Here is a 20,690-nt window from a genome sequence, read left to right on the forward strand (position 1 = left end):
CTCATGAGTATTTAGTGACCTTAAAATTTCACTTTTAAACAGGGAAAGGTAGAAATTTCAGAGGGACAAGAGGGTTTTTAGACCCTGGAGAGTCAGTTTTGTAAGAGTCATCTCGCTATTGACATCTTGAAACATATTGACCACCTTATTTGCAAAGGCAAGGAGTTGCCTCTTGTTATAATTTCTTTATTCACTTCTTAGTTTATTGTTGGTGAGAACTTAAAAAGCAACTGATATCTCCTGAAAAATCCTCCATTTACGAACCATACTAATATGTTTTGTTGCTCCATATTCTACATTTCTCTTCCTCTTTCATGCAGCTGTCCTTAGCATTGAAGTGGGAACATTGTATCTTAAAAGTTCATCTGCTTCTCCTGTTCATTTCTGGGAAGACCTGATTTTCCATGAAATATTAATTATTTCATCAGCGACCAATTATGATCTCACTAAATGAAAAGGTATCAGATTCAGTCCTAGTGTAAGTGTAGGTAACCCCAATGAACTCAATGGGGGTTGTGCCTGTTTACTCCAAAGCTCATTTTCCTCCTTTACCATTAGGAGGACATAGGGAGGAAACCGAGAAGTATGTGCATTAACCAGGCAGCTGGTTTAGTTAAGGTAGAAAAGGTAGTTTTCACTATAACTACCTATTGTCATCTATTTAGAAGTAAATAACAGGCACTGAAAAAATATCACAATACAGAGACCCACCAGTAATTTTTGCTGCATTCTATGATATTCTGAAAATTCTAAGATTTAGAAAATCATTTGGGCTGTCGATTAATCACAGTTAACTCACGTGATTAACTAAAAAAAATTAATCCGCGGTTAAAAAAATGTATTGTGGTTAATTGCAGTTTTAATTGCACTGTTAAGCAATGGAACACCAATTGAAATGTATTAAATATTTTGGCTGTTTTTCTACATTTTCATATATATTGTATTCTGTGTCATAACTGAAATCAAAGTGTATATTTTTATTACAAATATTTGCACTGTAAAACTGATAAGGAAAAGAAATCGTATTTTTCAATTCACCTCATACAAGTACTGTAGTGCCACCTCTTTATTGTGAAAATGCAACTTACAAATGTAGATTTTTTTTGTTCCATAACTGCACTCAAAAACAAAACAATGTAAAACTTCAGCGCCTACAAGTCCACTCAGTCCTACTTCTTGTTCAGCCCATTGCTAAGACAAACAAGTTTGTTTACATTTACAGGAGATAATGCTGCCCACTTCTTATTTAGAATCTCACGAGAAAGTGAGAACAGGCATTTGCATGGCTTTTTTGTAGCCAGCATTGCAAGGTATTTATGTGCCAGATACGAATGTTTAGCTTATGCCCCTTCATGCTTCGGCCACCATTCCAGAGGACATGCTTCCATGCTGATGATGCTCATTAAAATAATAATGTGTTAATTAAATTTGTGACTGAACTCCTTGGAGGATAATTGTACGTTCCCTGTTCTGTTTTACCCGTATTCTGCCATATATTTCATGTTATGGCACTCTCAGATGATGTCCCAACACATGATGTTCATTTTAAGAACACTTTCACTGCAGATTTCACAAAATGTAAAGAAGGTACCAATATGTGATTTCTAAAGATAGCTACAGCACTCAAACCAAGGTTTAAGAATCTGAAGTGCCTTCCAAAATCTGAGAGGGATGAGATGTAGAGCGTGCTTTCAGAAGTCTTAAAAGAGCAACACTCTGATGCAGAAACTACAGAACCTGAACCACCAAAAAAAGAATATCAGCCTTCTGCTGGTAGCATCTGACTCAGATAATGAAAATGAACATGCATCGGTCTGCACTGCTTTGGATTGTTATCGAGCAGAACCTTTCATTAGCATGGACGCGTGTCCCCTGGAATGGTGGTTGAAGCATGAAGGGACATATGAATCTTTAGCGTATCTGGCATGTAAATAACTTGTGACGCCAGCCATAACAGTGCCATGAGAACGCCTGTTCTCACCTTCAAGTGACATTGTAAACAAGAGGCAGGAAGCATTATCTCCTGCAAATGTAAAAAAAACTTGTTTGTTTGAGCAATTGGCTGAGCAAAAAGTAGGACTGAGTGGACTTGCAGGTGCTAACATTTTACATTTTTTTAATGCAGTTTTTTTGTACATAATTCTACATTTGTAAGTCCAACTTTCACAATAAAGAGATTGCACTACAATACTTGCATTAGGTGAATTGAAAAATACTGTTTTCTTTTGTTTTTTTTACCGTGCAAATACTTGTAATCAAAAATAAATATAAAGTGAGCACTGTACACTTTGTATTCTGCGTTGAATTTAAATCAATATAATTGAAAATGTAGAAACCATCCAAAAATAATTAAATAAATGGTGTTCTATTATTGTATCTCCACCGAAACAATTGCAGCAGTAAAGGTGGGAATGAATACTTTGTCACCCCATTTACCTCAGTGACATGTGAACTTATTACCCCTCAAACCTCTTAAATTCAAAGTCAAATTAAACCCACTTAAATATTAAGGATGGGGGGGGAATTAAATATAATTAAATGGCAAAAATGATCATAAAGGAACATTGATTGCATAACTAATATCACACAAGAGTATATATGTCCAACAAAAACATTACCTTGGCCAGATTGCACATATGGAACTCTTTCTGCTTATGCGATATTTCAACATACGTTCCATAAAACATGCCATAAAATTCAGAGTTAGAGTAGCTGTTGGGAAACTTAATTTTGCATTTCCTAATTCTTTTCCACAGTGAATCCTTACAGTTCCATTAAAGTAATAGTATGCATATGTTCTGAAATCCATGGAAGGTTGGAATAATGCAGTGATGAATCAGGCCTATATGCATAACTGAGCATTTAAAACTACTAAAGTCTTCAGAAATTCAAACTTATGCTTCCCATAAAACCTGCAATTCAGCCCCATTGCACATATTATTTTTCATTACTGTTAAGTTTTATGCCTTAATATAAATAAATGTGTGCAATGTAACTGAGTTATAGCTGCTATGAGAAGGATCATTTTGAATCACATTTATGCATTTAAATTCTCAGGCATAGTGGTGCATTAATAAAGTTTGTTGCACTGAGTTACCGCTCTCTTTTTTAAGAAGGAAATTAATTGCACATTTAGATCGTTGACTGTCAATTTGACTTATATCACAAGAAATATTCAGATGCACTGAAATTTTTATTTGAGTATTCTCATAGAATCTCACATTTGAACACAGATAATGCATTTATTCTGTTGTGTACTAATTGAACTAAATTTATATACATTTCCAGTCTTTCAGTATGTGGATCTCCAGATACAACCCTACTGTAATTTGAAAAGATGACTGAACTTGAGTTTCTTTTTTCTTGTGGTTCCCCCTGCATGCAGAAATCCTCCATTCTTCTCTCTTGAGGATAAGGGCTGGCCATGTGCCTTGCGACTTTCAGTTCCTCTTTCACTTTATGTAGAATAGAAGACTTAGCACTTTGATTTGGTTCATATGGAGTACTGTGTGCATTAGGCAGGAGTGAAGTCATCTAAATCCCCTGAATGAGAATGAAGGTAAGTTGACGATATTGCACATGTGGAAGAAAACAAGGTATCTGTGGGATAAATGAGCACAGTCTCTTACAATGTACATATACTATATTTTTTTAACATTATTTTATCACAATTGCTGTTTCTAGGGCATGCACTATTGGAAGATGAAAATAAGATCTGGCATCTAGTTCGACCAGCAGATGAAGTTGATGAAGGCAAATCAAAAAGAGGGAGTGTGAAAGAAAAAGAACGAACCAAAGCTATTACAGAAATCTACCTGACAAGGCTTCTGTCTGTGAAGGTAGGATTTACTATTAAATTATTAGGCAGTTCTTTTAAGGAAGCTGGTTAACTTGCCTTGCGAGGTTCAGATGACTAAAATGCTGAGTCATTGGAGAGACAGAGGTGCTTGAGGCAATATCTTTTATTGGACCTGCTTCTGCTGGTGAGAAAGATACGCTTCTGAGTTTACAAAGAGCTCTCCTTCAGCTCTGGGAAAGGTACCCTGCGGGGAGGGCTACACTTGTAAAAACACTGCATTGTTGTAGCCTCACTAATGCAGCTGTGCCGCTTTAGCACGTTAATGAAGATGCTCTACGCCGACAGGAGAGAGCTCTGCCCTCAGTGTAGTTAAACCCATCTCCCCGAGTGGCAGTAGCAATGTCGATGGAAGAAGCTCTCCTGCCAGCATAGCAGACTACACTGAGGGTTAGGTTGGTTTAACTATGTTGCTCAGGGGTGTGGATTTTTCACAACCCTGAGCAGCATAGTTATGCTGATGTAAGTCTGTAGTATAGACCAGACCTCAGAGTCTCTCAGCTAAATACAAGGTGGAACAGATTGTTTAGCCTACATAGTTAACACATATTTCAAAGGACCATTTAAGATGAAGTGGCCCGGTTAACAACCCTCCAGTCATAGTGAGGAAAGGCAGGGTTGGGGGGAAAGGCAGTTTGGGGGTAATCTATAACCCACTAGCAACCCCCACCAGCTGCCTTTCCCCCTCTCTCTTCCTGGGCCAGATTCAGTACTGCATACATGGCAAGCCCAGTTATTGCCTCTAATCAGAGAGCAAGTTGGACATAGCTGATAAGAATTTGCTTTGTTACTCGGCTCTGTTTATTGGGTTGATGTGTAAGATTATGCTGTTTTCAAAAACACTATTACAATACCTAACATAAGGTGTTCTAGAGTCATAAGATTACAGCTATGACCTACCATAGTTCTCTCTGTATCATAAAGATGACCTACAAAGCAGTTGTTACCAAAGGATTTATCAGGTGATTGTATATGTACAGGAAACTTAAGTTTGCAAATATACTCATATTTTAATACTCTTAGCAACTCGTTTCTCCCTTACCTGCCAAGTCAAGAGTGTGCATTTCTATGTTCCCTGTGCAATAGTTAGGAAATCACACCCCTTTTAAAACAGAACATATCACTATTTTCTTCAACTTCCTTGCTATTTTAGCTGTTGGAAAGAACATTGTGTGTTGCAGGCGAAATCTGCCTTTGTTGTGGCCTGTCATCATGCGTCCTTGGCATTCTGGGCCAAGGCCTTCAATGATTGTGATCAGAACACAAAGTATTAGTGTAAAGCAGAGAGAAAAATCTAGGATAACGCAACATTTGTACTGCAGGCTCCATTTTAATGTCATTTTCCTTTTTTTAATACACTTTCAGGGTACACTTCAGCAATTTGTAGATAACTTTTTTCATAGTGTACTCAACTCAAATCATGTCGTGCCACCAGCTGTGAAATACTTCTTTGACTTTCTTGATGAGCAAGCAGAAAAACATGAGCTCAAGGACGAAGATACCATTCACATCTGGAAAACCAATAGGTAGGACTCAAAACAGTAATTAGACTGAAGAGAAACAATACTGTAATCACTAACAATGCTGGTACTCTAAATACAGATCTAAGTGGAAAGGAAATAAATTTGTAATTCTGAGAATGGCTTTAATTGAAACAATTATTTACATTGATCAAAGAGGTTACCATAAGGCTAGAAAATGCAAAAATAGAGCCGAACCTACTGTAAGTGTAACTGTCTGCAAAGCTTCTGTTTTCTTATCTTTTATCTGTCATCTTTCCTTAGTGCACCCAGAGCTGGGGATTTCCTGTAATACTTCCAGTTGCCAGCAGTGAGAGGCAAAGGGACCTATGCTAAACTATTAAAATTCACACCCTAACCAGATGATTAAAGGGCATAAAAGTAATACATATGCTCTCTAATTACACTTGTTTTCTCACACCATCTTGGGGAGTTCTGGGAAGTGTAATCATTCTCCTCCTCTCTTTCTATAAAACTAAGAAACGTACATGCTTTTGTTTTTAAGCAGGGAAACCAGACACTAAGTAGTTGTTCATATTAGAGTTTGAATGCATAAATTAGCTAAAATGTACTCAAAAGATCAAATGCAAAGTACGCATTTTAGTTTTCTGGAATCTGGTTCCTGCATTATGTTCATTGTGTAAGAGGGTGTGTTTATGTCTTTGCTTGCTTTGCAGTTTGCCACTTAGATTCTGGGTAAACATATTGAAAAATCCCCATTTTATCTTTGATGTTCATGTTCATGAAGTAGTGGATGCTTCCTTGTCAGTCATTGCACAGACTTTCATGGATGCCTGCACAAGAACAGAGCACAAATTAAGCAGAGTAAGTGATTTACATTCTACACCATGGCTATGTTCATGCTTGACAGACAACATACATACTCCCGGAAGATTCTGGATAGATCTTTTTTTTATTTTTAACCCCTTAAATTTATCATTCAGTCAGTATCTGGCCATTTAATAGATTTGGTGAAAGTTTGTAGCTTACCTTGCCCAATGACATTTACAGTGTGAATAAGATCACAATGTTGTTCACCAAAGTTTTTAGAGAAATCTAATTTAGGAACCGTTTTCTTCAGGGTTTCCATAATTCAAAAAGATTTTGTATCAATTGTATAAATATATTTTTTAAAACTCAACAATAATGTCTTATGAAAACCTTAATTCTTTTCATGACATAAATATTCCCATCCATAAGATGAGGGTAAATGGTTTAAGTATGAATAATATCCAAAAGAAGTTAAAAAGTGCATGAACATATACTTATAAGCGTATAAAGAGATGAGCCTTGTATAAGGTATTTTCTATTGTATTATGTAAAGGCTGCAAGTTTGTCACAGAGGTCGTGGAAGTGACGTATTCCATGATTTCTGCAACGGCCACTGCTTAGGCAGCCCCTGCGCCAGGCGCACCGGCCGCTGCTGGGGCAGTCTCGGGCCCCCAATGCCCTCCCTCAGCAGCAGAGTTTGGGTGTGGGAGGAGGTAAGGGGTTGGGGCATGGGACAGGGTGACGCGAGCTCTGGGTGGCGCTTACCTGGGGGGCTCCCCAGAAGCAGCGACATCCCCCTCTCTCAGCTGCTAGGCGGAGGCGTGGCCAGGCAGCTCTGCGTGCTGCCTCCACCCAGAGTACGGGTTTTGGATTGGGAGCTGTGGGAGCAGTGCCTGCAGGCAGAGGCGGCGCGCAGACATCCCCTGAATGAGGGGGATGTCACCACTTCTGGGGAGCCCCCCAGGTAAGCACCACCCAGAGCCTGCCTCACCCTGTCCCATGCCACAGTCCCCTTCCCCTTCCCACACCAAAACTCTGCTGCTTCTCGGGGGGTGGAGGAGGTACGGAGCCAGGTAGGGAGCACCAGCGGGGGGGTCTCAGGCGGAGCACCACCGCTCACGCCCCCCCAGCAGCAGCAGAGGTCCCGGGCCATGTGCTGCCACCCTCCCTCCCCACCCACCCCAAGCAGCCGGGCCACCCTTCCCCAGTACCCGCAGGGGCCCCGGGCAGCCCCCCGCCCGACAGGTTTTATTCACTAGTATTTTTAATAAGTCATGGACAGGTCACAGGCTGTGAATTTTTATTAACTGCCCGGGACCTGTCCATGACTTTTACTAAAAATACCTGCGACTAAAACATAGCCTTAATTACGTACGTTAACACTAAACCTGGAGGATAGGGTCTTCCTAGGTAATCAAAATGTCCCTGTTATATATTTTCCAGGATTCTCCAAGTAACAAATTACTTTATGCAAAAGAGATCTCTAACTATAAGAAAATGGTGGAAGAGTAAGTATATAGAGAAGTTTTTTTTTTGTTTATTCTTGGTCACTTGGTTTAAGCTTCTGGGTACTAGCATAGCAGCAGTATTACCCATGGAAATATTAATGTTGGAGGGAAGAGGCCTAAATTTCAACCACTGAAAATAGATAAATAAAATACCCTTTGAAAAAGTTAGAATCATGGTATTTGTCCCCGAGGCTGTGTGGTAAATGTTGAAATGAAACATGATTGTGACCGTATGTATGTGTTCATAAGTTATTGGCAACACTTAATTTTAAATTACCTGAAAAAGAGACAGCCAAAATGTGTAATTTCCCAGGGGCTCCCATTTTGCCAACACAATCTGTCTGATTGTTCAGATTTCCACAACTGGCTAGTGTTAGACCCTAAAATCATTTTCAACAAAAATATATCTTCCCCCTTTTATTTTCTGATCTTAGGTAATACGTTTCCTTAGTTTCAAAAAGGTGAGATCTATATGAATAAAAAGTCGCATTAGCCATGGTAAAGAGTTTGAGCCTAGGTCTGGGCATAAGATAACTACCAGATGCCAGAAATTTCTTCCTATGGCAGGGCATTGCACAGTAGGGTACAACGTGTTTTGTGATGTGCACCGTCCTCTAATCCGTTAGGCACAAATGACCAGGGGGAGACAGGATAGCTAAATGGATCATTGGTCTGTTGTGGTAGAGCAACTACTATATTATTATTTGGAAACCTGTTTAAATTAATCGCAAAATCAAACTAGAGTATTACCGTTAAACTGCTAGTGCAGTTCATGGTGTTTGAAAGCCGGGGAGCAATCAGAATCTTCCTAAGGAGGGGACCCAGAGTTCTCTCTCCTCTGCCCTGCACCCAAGCTCTCTCCCTTGCCTCCACAGCTGCTACCTCTATACCCAGACCCACACTTTCCCCCGGCACCCAGCTGTACACACACTCCCCTCCTTCTGCCCCACATCCAGCCCCACACTGTTCCCTCCACATTGTCTCTGCCCCAAATCTAACCCTGAGCTCTTACCTAGAGAGGCAGTCAGGCTGAAGAGCATCATCTCCACCAGGGTGAAATGGGGTGTGGGGCTCCCAGACCTCTTCCTTGTGTCTCGTCGCTTCCCCAGCAAACACCAAACCTGGATCTAATCCCTTTGCCCTCCTAGGAACTGGGGGTTCCCAGTGCCCCCTGTTCCACTTTTCACTGGGAGCTGGGGGTGCCTGGTGACCATGGGCACTGGAAGGACTGTGAAGGTGCCAAGGCCAAGCAGGTGCACAGGCTTATAGCACCTCATCATGATGGAGGGGCAGCAGGGCAAATTTCCAGCTCCAGTGTGGGCCTAGGTCCCCTGCCTCCCTCTACTTCCCCGTTGTGCCCAATTGAAAGTTTATGTTAATTCATTGCAGTTACTACAAAGGTATTCGTCAGATGGTGCAAGTGAGCGACCAGGACATGAATACTCATTTAGCAGAGATTTCCAGGGTAAGTGTGAAGCAAGCATTCTCGTCCTGAAAATACTAGTTTTCATTGTCTTCTCTGCATGGGGTCACAGTGTCCACTAACGTCTGATGAATAATGCCACACTTCTCTGAAATACTCCTGGTTAGACATAATATATTGTGCTTTTGAAATATTGATTTATAAGAATATGACACGAATAGTAACTGTCTCAAACACATTTTAACTGACCCAGAGGAGTGTTTGGTTTTTCATGCTTATTGTGGGGAAAAGTTAGCGCTGTTGAACAGTTTTTCATTCTGCATTTCCTACGGATTGGTTTTGTTTACCATGTTGGAGAGATTGATTGTGAGTTCACTGTGCAATGCCACAGCAAAATTGAAAGATCCCAGAAATGAACTGGCCTTTTTATGTATAGGGATTTCTTGCAAGGCAAGAGAGGCTTATGTTACTAATTTTTGTTACATTGATGTGGAGTAATCCATTGCTAAGGTTAAGATTTTGTCGTGGTCACTTTTAGTAAAAGTCACGGACAGGTTGTGGGCAATGAACAAAAGTCACGGGAGTCCTGACCTGTCTGTGACTTTTACTAAAAATAACAGGGAGTTGGGGAGAGCCGGGAGGTTGGGGGTGAATGACACCTGGATCCCCATGGAGGGGACTGACAGCCCCAGCCCCATTGCCAGCCGAAGCCACGGGGGATCAGCACAGGGGGATGGGCACACAGTTCCAGCCCTGGCCAAAGACACAGGGGGTGCACAGCCCCAACTCTGACCCTGGCCAAAGCAGAGGGCAGAGCACAAATTATTTAGATTGGCCCCAAACAAAATTTTTACAGAATTTTTGTTCTGTGGGGAATTTTGAATTTTTTGTTTTTTGTTTTGTTCCAAATTGGAATGACAGCAAAATTCAAAAGACTTTGACTAGACCTAGAAATAATTTATAAGGGACACTAGTATAAAATCAAAAAAGAACTGGTATGGTTCTCCGCTTTCCTGCACCTTGGGTAGTCATTTACACTGGTACCAGCATTCCTCTGCATTTCCTTTGCACAGGTGTATATGACTATAGTGGGGTACAATGGCAATGGAGAATCAAGCCCAGTGTGTCTAGGTGACAGAGTTTCTTTTGGTTATGACCTGTTCTTTAATGGAGTTCAAGGTTTTATATTTTTAAGAAAAGACATAGTGTAAAATTCTCCCTGATAATATGGCTATGAGTCTGTCACAGAGGTCACGGATTCCGTGACTTCAGGTGACCTCTGTGACTTCAGCCCTGGCCAGCGGGGCTCTGGGCTTCCATGATTTATTGTTTATTGCCTGCAGTCTGTCCCTGACTTTAATAAAAATACCCGTGACAAAATCTTAGCCTTAATGATGATTTAGAAGCCCTCCTACCACTGTTATGATTTGATGACTTTCACCTTTGCTATAGCTTAAGTGTGAATTGTTTCAAACAGTTAAAAAGCTTGAAAGAAAAGGATTTCATATGTATGTGGCACTGACAGAACCAATCTGAAGTACCTTGAACACTATGCAGATTTTAACTGTGTTTCACCAATGCGTGTCCATATAGTTGGTAGATGTGTCTGAGCCTAAATCTGTCGTTTGACTAATACTGTAACTCAAAATATTTTTCCACTTCCTTTATTTGGGAGAGTTGTGTGCTGGCTGGAAAGGCTGCAGCAAGAAAATCTTGACATGTGAATGCTGAAAGTCATCAAACAAGATTTCTAATCCTCCCTACCTCTTCCAACCCCATCCAGTCACCTATCTAATGTTTTAAGATCCAAAGCTAGAGTCCGCAAAAAGAATTATACTGTCCCTGGTATTTGTGTGTGTTTGGTTATGATTGTTAAACAGCCAAGACCGTATTTTGACATTTTTTTTCTTTTAAATTACTAGGCACACACAGATTCTTTAAATACACTTGTGGCTCTACACCAGCTCTACCAGTATACTAACAAATACTACGATGAGGTAAGTTCCTTATTTGAATAATATAAATATTTAATATGCTGAGAGACTAGTCGTGTAAGCCAAATAATTGATTTGAGAACCCTCAGGGTGTGTCTACACTTCAGTTAGATACTCACAGGTGGCCCGTGCCAGCTGACTCAGGCTAAGGGGCTTTTCCGCTGTGGTGTAGACATTTGGGCTTGGACTGCAGCCTGAACTGTGGGACCCTCCCACCTCGCAGAGTCCTAGAGCCCAAGCCCAAATGTCTCCACTGCAATTAGACAGCCTCTTAGCCCAGGCCTGAATCAGCTGGCATGCCAAGTGCAGGTTTTTAGTTGCAGTGCAGACATACTCTCAGATAACCAAGTAAGGGCAGTGCTAAACAATGAACCCACAACTTACTTCTCTTTTCAGTTGCACTAATGACCTGGCAGTTTCAATGGTCAAAAGTGCATTGTTGTAAGTGAACTCTTGGATTATCAAATACTATTTTTTCCCAATGATGTATTTTTAACGAACAGTATCATTTACCCTTCAATGCTCTTCCCATCCTATTTGCACCCTAACAATGCCAACAGGAAAAGAGCAATTGTAGGAGATACACTGTGTGTCAAACCCCAGTACTTTATATTAGGAATGGTTCATTAAATTGCCTGTAGAGAGGGAAGAGTGCCTTTTTTATTAGTTAAATTCTACTTGCAACTTACATGCATGCTACAATCTGTGTTATGTCATTGCAAACAAAGTGCCTTACCAAGGTAAACTTCGGTAGAATAGCTCTTGACTGTGGGCTGATTAAAAAGCAGGCTCATGAATTCTATCCAAAATTAGTCTTGGATCCTAGAAGCCTTATGGAGGAGAAAAAAAAAAAACACACTAGGATGTAGATGGCCCCACGGGCTCTAAGTTTTACTCTGAGAACAAAAAAGGAGAAAGAAATTTCCATTCAAGTGTTTCCATGGGGATGAATGTCTCTGAAAAGTCTTGGAATTAAATCAAAGCCAATAAGAACAGATGCTGAATCTGAAAGGAACTCTGCACATGTGATCTCTCTAGTCCATTTGCCCCACACCAAAGTGCAGTTTTGGGGTTCACTAATGCTTAGCATTAAAGGCAACAGGCCTCATCCTCAGCTGCGCTGTGGCTGCTTTACACAGCAGAACCAGCCTAAAGCAGCTTTAAAATTGGCATAGCCAGACATGGAAGGGTTAATTCAGTATACAGGGATCCCCCAGTGGTATAGAACCAATGTAGCACTTCCTGTGCCAGCCCCAGGGGTGTGACTGGGGTATGTAGAATGGTCAAGGACAAGATGGCTCAGCTCGTGGCAATACCCCACCACTGGTAACCCTTGTAATTTAGAGCAGCCTTTGATGTTACACCAGTTGAGTGGCCTGGTATACAGAAAGCCCAGGATTAAGAAGTACAAAAGAAGCTTAAAGCAACCTTTTTCTTGCCCCATATCTCCACTCCTAAATTGCAGTCTCCACTTATGCATGGGCTGCAGCTGAAGATTAGGCCCAGAGTGTTTTTAATGGTGTTACTGGCTTTCCTCAATTGAAGGCCAGCAAAAATGCTAAACATCTTAAACAGTTTTGCTGTAGAACAGCAGCTCTGAGAATTTCCTTTTGGGTAGAACTGCACAGAAGCAGCACTTCTATGGTACCATGGGTATTCTATCAGAGAACCATGTTGACAACCTGCCCACAGCAAATTTGCAAAAAAAAAGCAAATTTAATTTGTGTGAAAAATTTAAATTGCAGTATTTTGTAGCTGCCCTCATCCTTTACACTGAAACTACCATTGCCAGTATGCAGTGCACTGTGTTGATTTGTGCGGTGTGTGACATTGACTAAGTGGGCACATTATAATTGTTGATAAATATATGAAGAGTGTGTTCACCAAGGAGATTTAGCCAGGAGAAAGGAGCTAAAACTCGATGGAAATTTATTAATTTAAAGGAAAGATGTCCACTTAAATTTGGCTGAATTTAAATTTTGTAATAAGTGTCTCTAAAATCTAAATCTCAGAAATGTTTCCACATTAAAACAAAATGTTTAAGATGTTTAAAAAACAATTGTTTTTAAACAAGTCTGCTGTAGTGTTTGGAACCTAAACATTGCAAGGAACACTGAAGCCCCTGAAAGAGAAACTATTAACAAGAGTGATACTGACTCACTGATTTTTTATTATCTAAGCTGAAAGAAGGACAAAATGTAAATAAAAAGCATAAATAGTGACAAGGACACTGTATTTTTAAAGTTCTTGCACTTCTAATAAATTGGCATTTAAACATAAGTAAAGTCCTTTCTGTTTTTGTCTGTTTATAGCTTATAACTTGTGTTCAGAAGGTAATTTTTTGAAAAGAAACATTTTTACTATATGTCATTACCCCTCCTAAACTATTAGATTGCGGGGTAGTTTCCAAAAGAATGTGGTGAAAAATTTTAAATTTGACATTAAAAGCCCTAGGAAATGTATTTTAGGAACAGCCCTTTTACAGCAAGTGGAATAGATTAAATGACCTATTTGCCTCTGCCATCTCAAGCTTTTATAATTAGTCTCTTTGGGTTGTACCTTGGCATGTATTCTGCATATCATAGACCACGTTGTAGAATGCCACTCTTTGGCCATCTCCATGCTATTTAGACTATAAGACATTGAACAAGATTCTCAGCTATATCCAGAAAAAGCCATAGAAGAGCTGCCTACAGCTCCCGGACTTAGTGACCAGTTCTGTGGTGGTTCTTTTTTAAATTCAGAACAGCCTTGGAGTTTCTCTAATCTATGCTGGCTGGCTGTGGCCACCATGAGCCATCCTGTAGTCAGTAATAGCTGGAGTGCAGTGCACAACTCTCAGGGGTGGAGGTTGATTAATATTTGTAAAGGACTTTGCAAGCCTAGGATGAAAGGGGCAACAGAAGTAAAAGTTGTTATTGGAATAAATAATAATTATTAAACAAATGCTCCGTTGTTTATAGGTAGTATATTAAAAATCTAAAATTTTACTTCTTAAAGTCATTCCGATACCACAGTGATGGGAGATATTATAAAAACCTATATAGATAAAAGGCTGGAGACGGAATCTTCACTAGAAGAATGGAGCAGAGGGGCACAATGAAGGAAAATTATTTAGTACGTGCATACACTCTGAAAACCAAAGTAGTGTTAAACACTTGATGTAGCAACCTTGATGCCAACTGTCTCGTTCTGAGCATTCTGTTTCTGTTTCTTCCAGATTATAAATGCACTTGAAGAGGACCCAGCTGCACAAAAAATGCAGCTTGCCTTCCGTTTACAGCAGATAGCAGCTGCATTAGAGAATAAAGTGACTGACCTTTGATTAGAAAGCCACAATAAAGAAATCTGATCTGAAGATGTTTAAATTCATTCTTCCTGTTAAGGAAATAGTGTTCTATTTTTTAATGTATAATTACAACTTTAAATGAAAGATTTCCATGTTTTTGATAGCAGAGCTGTAATGTAAAGAATTTTTACTGTAAATTATGCTTCTAATTAAAACCTGTGTTGTGTGTAAATGAATCATCTGTGGGGAAGAGAATCGTTGGGGGGAGAATTATAGTTCATTTAATCAAATAGTACAATCTGAAACATCAGCATTTTTAGAATCATTATGCAAGTAAATTCAATACTATAGCATCCTTTATATTTTAAGCAATATTTGTACTCGGAAAAATGGTAGCATATTTGAAGAAACTGATGCAATATCCCCTCTTATGTTGATAACTGGAAATTAATTTCCTATTAGCCCTGAAATCACTGGCTATATTATTCTCATAATGAACATAGTAAATGACATGTCTGCTGTGATTTTGCTTTAAGATCTTGGGATGGGCTTTGGTACCATACACTATTTTTCAGTAAACTAACTACTCCTGGCCATGACAATGCGTGATATTATACCCACCACACTTGATTTTGATGGGAGTAATTTAGTTATGTCACCCCTGTGGAAAGGTTCTGATGATAACTTCTAATTTGATTCAGAAATCACTACAAAGGAAATTCGCCTTTAAAACTTTACAACCTTTTATTTTTATTGTGAGTTTTACAATGTATGCTAATGTGCCTTACTTGTATTAATTCTGTGAATCTGATGAACAGTTTTGTAAAGAGAAGCAGATCAGAAAAAATATTTATGTGCTATTGAATGACTTTTTTTTGTGAAAAACATGACCAGCAGAATGCCTGTAATTAATTGCTTGCCAAGACTGTGCTGTTTAACATGATTGTTATGTATAATATCTTGTATCAGAATGGTTCTGGGTTTTTTTATTTGAATCTTGGAACTGTCCTAGAAAAACTACCACTTGTTTTTTTTTTTATTGTACTTGTGATGTAAAATACTAGTAGTGATACTAGAAAAATCTTATATCCATATAGCTAAATACCACTCAATCAAGCCTTGGAATGCTGCATTTGATCGAATATACATCATAACCAATAGCAGTGAAAATTAAAATTACTTGTCAAAAAGTGTATTTACAATATAAGTTCTGTACAAATTTGAAAAGCTAGGTACGTTTTTTTCAATTGCTGTATTGCACATCGGAGAACTTTGTTTCATTCTTGTCTCACAGGTTTTTGGCAGTTCAAGTAGCATTTGAATGTAGTGCTGCCATGTGCACTAATTCCCTTTCATTATTGCTTTTTTGCCTGCTGAGCATTTGAACTCTGCTGATTCTTGGCAAGATACTGCAGTTTCTGCTGCCATCTCTCCCTTCCCTGTTTTCTGTCCTACAGTGAGTTTAACTTTTGCTGATTTTTATCCTTTTTGAAAATAGCCTCAAACTTGTGAATTGAATGGCCTTCCCCTAAATTTCTAAAAGTCAAAGGTCTCATCACAGGGTCACTCTCCCATCCCAATCCAGTTCTTTTAAAAAAAAAAAAAAACTTTTTTGCATCCATGTATAGGCATTACTCAGCATGGCTGGGACATAAGTTATTTTCCATTTTTTTAGGACTGAGGTACATAAGAATGCTGCATCAAAGACATTGTTCCTGCTACTCCCTGATCAGCAAAGGCATCCATCATATTTTCATTGCTAATATGTTTCTTTTGTCATTATTTGTAAATCCTGTTAATTGTAAATCAAATACAATGTGTTTTTTTTCCATTAAGTGTCACAGGATCTTTACTGAATCAAGGTTGGGATTTGGGGGAAGAAGGGAAGGAATTTAAAGTAATGTAGATGCTTCCTCTAAAGGGTGATAGTACGTACAGCACAATCTCTTATGATTGGTAATGAAGGGTACAGTGTATTCTGCAGTTGGCGGTCATTTGCTCAGAAAATGAGCACTCTTGAAAAAAGTGTAGTGCAGAATCCCACAGTGAAATCCCACAAGATGCACACATTTTTCGGGATTTGAAAGTAAACTTGAAAACGGTGTTGAGCCAGTTTATATAAATTGGCAAGTGCTGCTAAGTAACTTGGCTGTGCTCAAGGAATCTGAAAGTGTTCTCTCTCCTTACCCTCCAATTAGGTGACGATTCAGAGCAGCTGTCCATCAGCTATGGTGGGCTGTAGTAGTAACCAAGGTTGCATGACCTCCCTTCCATGTGGGATTTAGATATGTAGATCTGTATAGTAGTGGATCCATTGGCCACTTCCCCAAATCATCTTTGTCATTCACAGATTATAGATTCCAAGGCCAGAGGGGACCACTGTGACCATCTAATCTGACCTCCTGTATATCACAGGACATAGAATTTCCCCAAAATAATTTTTAGAGCAGATCTTTTAGAAAAACATCCAACCTTGATTTAAAAATTGCAAGTGATGGAGAATCTACCATGACCCTTGGTAAATTGTTCCACTGATCGATTACCCTCACTGTTAAAAATTTATACCTTATTTACAGTCTGAATTTGTCTAGCTTCAACTTCCAGCCGGGATCTTGTTATACCTTTGTCTGCTAGACTGAAGATATTATCAAATATTCATTCCCCATTTATGTACTTACAGACTGTAATCAAGTCACTCCTTAACCTTCTCTTTGGTAAACCAATAGATTTAGCTCCATGAGTCTGTCACTGTATCATTTTTGTAGCTTTTTTCTGAACCCTTTCCAATTTATCAATTTATCCATTTTGAATTCTGGACACAGTATTCCAGCAGTGGTTGCACCAGTATCAGAAAAAGAGTTAAAACCTTCCGACTCCTACTCAAGATTCCCCTGTTTATGCATCCAAGGACCGCATTAGCCTTTTGGCCACAGCATTGCACTGAGAGCTGATGTTCAGCTGATTCTTTGCACAACCAGCAAATCTTTTTCAGAGTCACTGCTTCCCAGGATAGAGACCCCCATCCTGTAAACATGGCTACGTCTTGTGTTCCTAGATGTCTATGTTTACATTTAGTTATATTAAAATGCATATTGTTTGCCCATAGCTTACCAAGAGATCTAGATGACTGCATCAGTGACCTGCCCTCTTCATTATTTACCACTCCCCCAATTTTTGTCATCTGCAAACTGTATCAGTGATGATTTTGTTTTCTTTCAAGTCATTGATAAAAATGTTAAATAACATAGGATCAAGACCCAATCCTTGAAGAATCCCTCTGGAAAGCACACTCATTCAATGATGACTCCCTGTTTACAATTACATTTTGAGATGTATCTGTTAGCCAGCTTGTAATCCACTTAATGTGTGCCATGTTAATTTTAGATCATTCTAATTTTTAATCAAATTGTCATGCCATACTGAGTCAAACATCTTACAGAAGTCTATTATATCAACTCTATTCCCTTTATCAACCAAACTTGTAATCTCATTTAAAAAAGAATCCGTTTGATGGGATCTATTTTTCATAAACCCATGTTGATTGACATTAATTTTATTACCTTCCTTTAATTCTTTATTAATTGAGTCTGGTATAAGCTGCTCCATTATCTTGTCTGAGATTGATGTCAGACAGACAGGCATATAATTACCTGGGTCATCCCATTTACCTTTTTTAAATATTGTCTCAACATTAGCTTTCTTCCAGTCTTCTGAAACTTCCCCATTGTTCCAAGACTTATTGAAAATCACTATTAATGGTTCAGTGAGCTCCTCAGGCAGCTCTTCCTCCCTCCCTATGGGGATTTTCCAGTTTCCAAGCATTCCAGCACCATTTACCAGAAATGTGGAGACAAAGAACAGTGAGTCAATGCGGGGTACAAAACAAACTCTACCCACGAGCTCTTAATTCTTTTATTTTTGTCTCTTCTCTTCTCCTAGCTCTTTGAATCCAGATCTCTTTTTTCCTTCTGGTAACTTCCAAAAAGCGTTATGAAATAAGATCAAGAAGAGGTACAAAGAACAAGAAAGACTGTCAGAAAAGGCCATGACTAAGCACCATCTGGTGACCTTCCACTGGTGGTTCAGGTTTCAGTGCCTAAAGAATCTCTGAGAGCATCCTCCCAGGGTTCCCGCACCAGCTGTGCCACCTGCCAACAGGAAGATTTTTGGAGGGAGACCTTCAGGGAATTGTTGTGATAATTGGGCCTACGAATGTACCCTATGTGTGGGTACAACTGTGAAAAGTGAGTAAACATTTATCAAGTGTCACAGTAAGCTATAACATTAAATGTTGATGAGAAAAGGTGCAAAAGGGAAATAGACTGAATTAGTCCAAACAAAAAGGCCAACTGATATAATTCAAGGGCTGTATTAAGATCATGCCTGGGAAACAAGAAAAATGTGGGATTAAAAATCAATGGACCAGGTATATTTGGAAACTAGGCCTAACTGGTGAACAAAATAATGAAGGGATGGGCTATTCTGCCCATTACTCTCTTCTGGGGTTCTCAACAAGACTTTGGGGTGTGGGGACGATTAGTAGATGCTAGCTAGTTAGAGAAGGAGAGGGAAGGAATGAGTTTTACTATCAGGACTACCACCCCTGCTGTCTCCTGGGACCCTGGGATCTCCCATACTACCATCAGACCTTCTACATCCTGATGCTGAGCGGTGTCCTGACCAGACTCGGCCAGGGAGAGAGACCCAGGTGACATCACCACCTCCACCAGCTTTGGCTAACTCCTGAACACCATCTGGGATATGACACTTTGTCTCTCGCCCTCTCTTGTGTGTCCTTTCCTTCCCCACCTTATTCTTTTTCCTACCCCTCTTCTTTTGCCTTTTATCTAATAACAGTCTGGCTTTTACAACATTGCTGTAAGCCTGTGACTAAAACAGACAGCTAAAAGCAATGCCCTAAATAACCTGATGCTGGTATGAATTTGCCGGGTCTCGGAGTGGCTAATAAGACTAAATGCCAGGCCTGCGTTTTCCAGTAGTGAGGTTGCAAGTGAGAGTCAATACCAGAAACAGTAGCTGCATTTTCTCTCTGCTGTTTTTTTCTCTCCCCACTTGTGTTTGTCTTGTTTTGTCTTCTAGGAAACATGATTGGACTGTAATAACAGCTCCAGCCCATCTCAACAAACTTATTTTTTCCACAAAAAGGACAGTAATTACCATCTTTCATACCATCTAAAAGACTGTCAAATGTGGGTTTGGAGGAGGCAGCTTCCTTCTAAAAGCTTTCTCCAATGAAAGGGAACAAAGGGTTTAAATGAGCCTTATTTAATACCTTACATTTCAAATGCTTTAATTGGTTTTCCTTCTTTTCCTGCATCTTTAATAAAAGGTTAAAAGGATTTTTAATAATGTTTGCCCTGGTACTAAGCAGACAGTGGTTTCTGTATACCAAACCCCGAACCTTGTTTAGCACCATTGAATGTTGGACAGTGACAGGGTCATGATAACACCTTTGATTAACCCATATATTCCATCTAACGTAATACAACAGAACTCTATGCCCCATTGAGAAGGCTCTCTCCGGAAGAATTCATAGATTCCCAGGACAGAAGGGACCACTGCGACCATCTATTGTGACCTCCTGTATAACACAGGCTAAAGAACTTCCCCAGAATAACTCCTACAGCAGATCTTTTAGTAAAACAGCCAACCTTGATTTAAAAATTGCAAGTTTGGGAAGATACAAGGGGAGAGAAGAAGCCATCTTGGCATCCATCACTGGACAGACACAAAAAGAAAAGGAGTACTTGTGGCATCTTACAGACTAACCAATTTATTTGAGCATAAGCTTTCGTGAGCTACAGCTCACTTCATTGGATGCATACTATGGAAAGTTTAGAAGATCTTATTATATACACACAAAGCATGAAAACATACCTCCTCCCACCCCACTCTCCTGCTGGTAATAGCTTATCTAAAGTGATCACTCTCCTTACAATGTGTATGATAATCAAGTTGGGCCATTTACAGCACAAATCCAGGTTTTCTCACCCCTCCCCCACACACACACACAAACTCACTCTCCTGCTGGTAATAGCTTATCTAAAGCGACCACTCTCCTTACAGTGTGTATGATAATCAAGGTGGGCCATTTCCAACACAAATCCAGGTTTTCTCACTCTCACCCCCCCACACACACACACACAAACTCATTCTCCTGCTGGTAATAGCTTATCCAAAGTGACCACTCTCCTTAAGGATAAGCTATTACCAGCAGGAGAGAGAGTTTGTGGGGGGGGGTGAGAAAACCTGGATTTGTGATGGAAATGGCCCACCTTGATTATCATACACACTGTAAGGAGAGTGGT

General features: G+C 39.6%; 1 protein-coding gene across 8 annotated transcripts in view; it reads left to right on the forward strand.

Annotated features, from left to right (window-relative positions):
* The window catches only part of PLXNB2 (plexin B2), a 325,762-nt gene extending 309,570 nt beyond the window's left edge, over positions 1–16,192 (forward strand). For all 8 annotated transcript variants that reach the window (XM_073328266.1, XM_073328265.1, XM_073328269.1 and 5 more), the window contains 7 exons: positions 3,685–3,839; positions 5,222–5,382; positions 6,054–6,201; positions 7,591–7,655; positions 9,045–9,120; positions 11,001–11,075; positions 14,293–16,192. In XM_073328266.1, the coding sequence (XP_073184367.1) occupies positions 3,685–3,839; positions 5,222–5,382; positions 6,054–6,201; positions 7,591–7,655; positions 9,045–9,120; positions 11,001–11,075; positions 14,293–14,397 (785 nt within the window). In that variant the 3' untranslated portion in view covers positions 14,398–16,192. The remainder of the gene's footprint in view (positions 1–3,684; positions 3,840–5,221; positions 5,383–6,053; positions 6,202–7,590; positions 7,656–9,044; positions 9,121–11,000; positions 11,076–14,292) is intronic.
* Positions 16,193–20,690: the final 4,498 nt, after the last annotated feature.

Source organism: Lepidochelys kempii, chromosome 1, assembly GCF_965140265.1.
Source record: "Lepidochelys kempii isolate rLepKem1 chromosome 1, rLepKem1.hap2, whole genome shotgun sequence".
In the NCBI taxonomy this organism is placed as follows: domain Eukaryota; kingdom Metazoa; phylum Chordata; order Testudines; family Cheloniidae; genus Lepidochelys; species Lepidochelys kempii.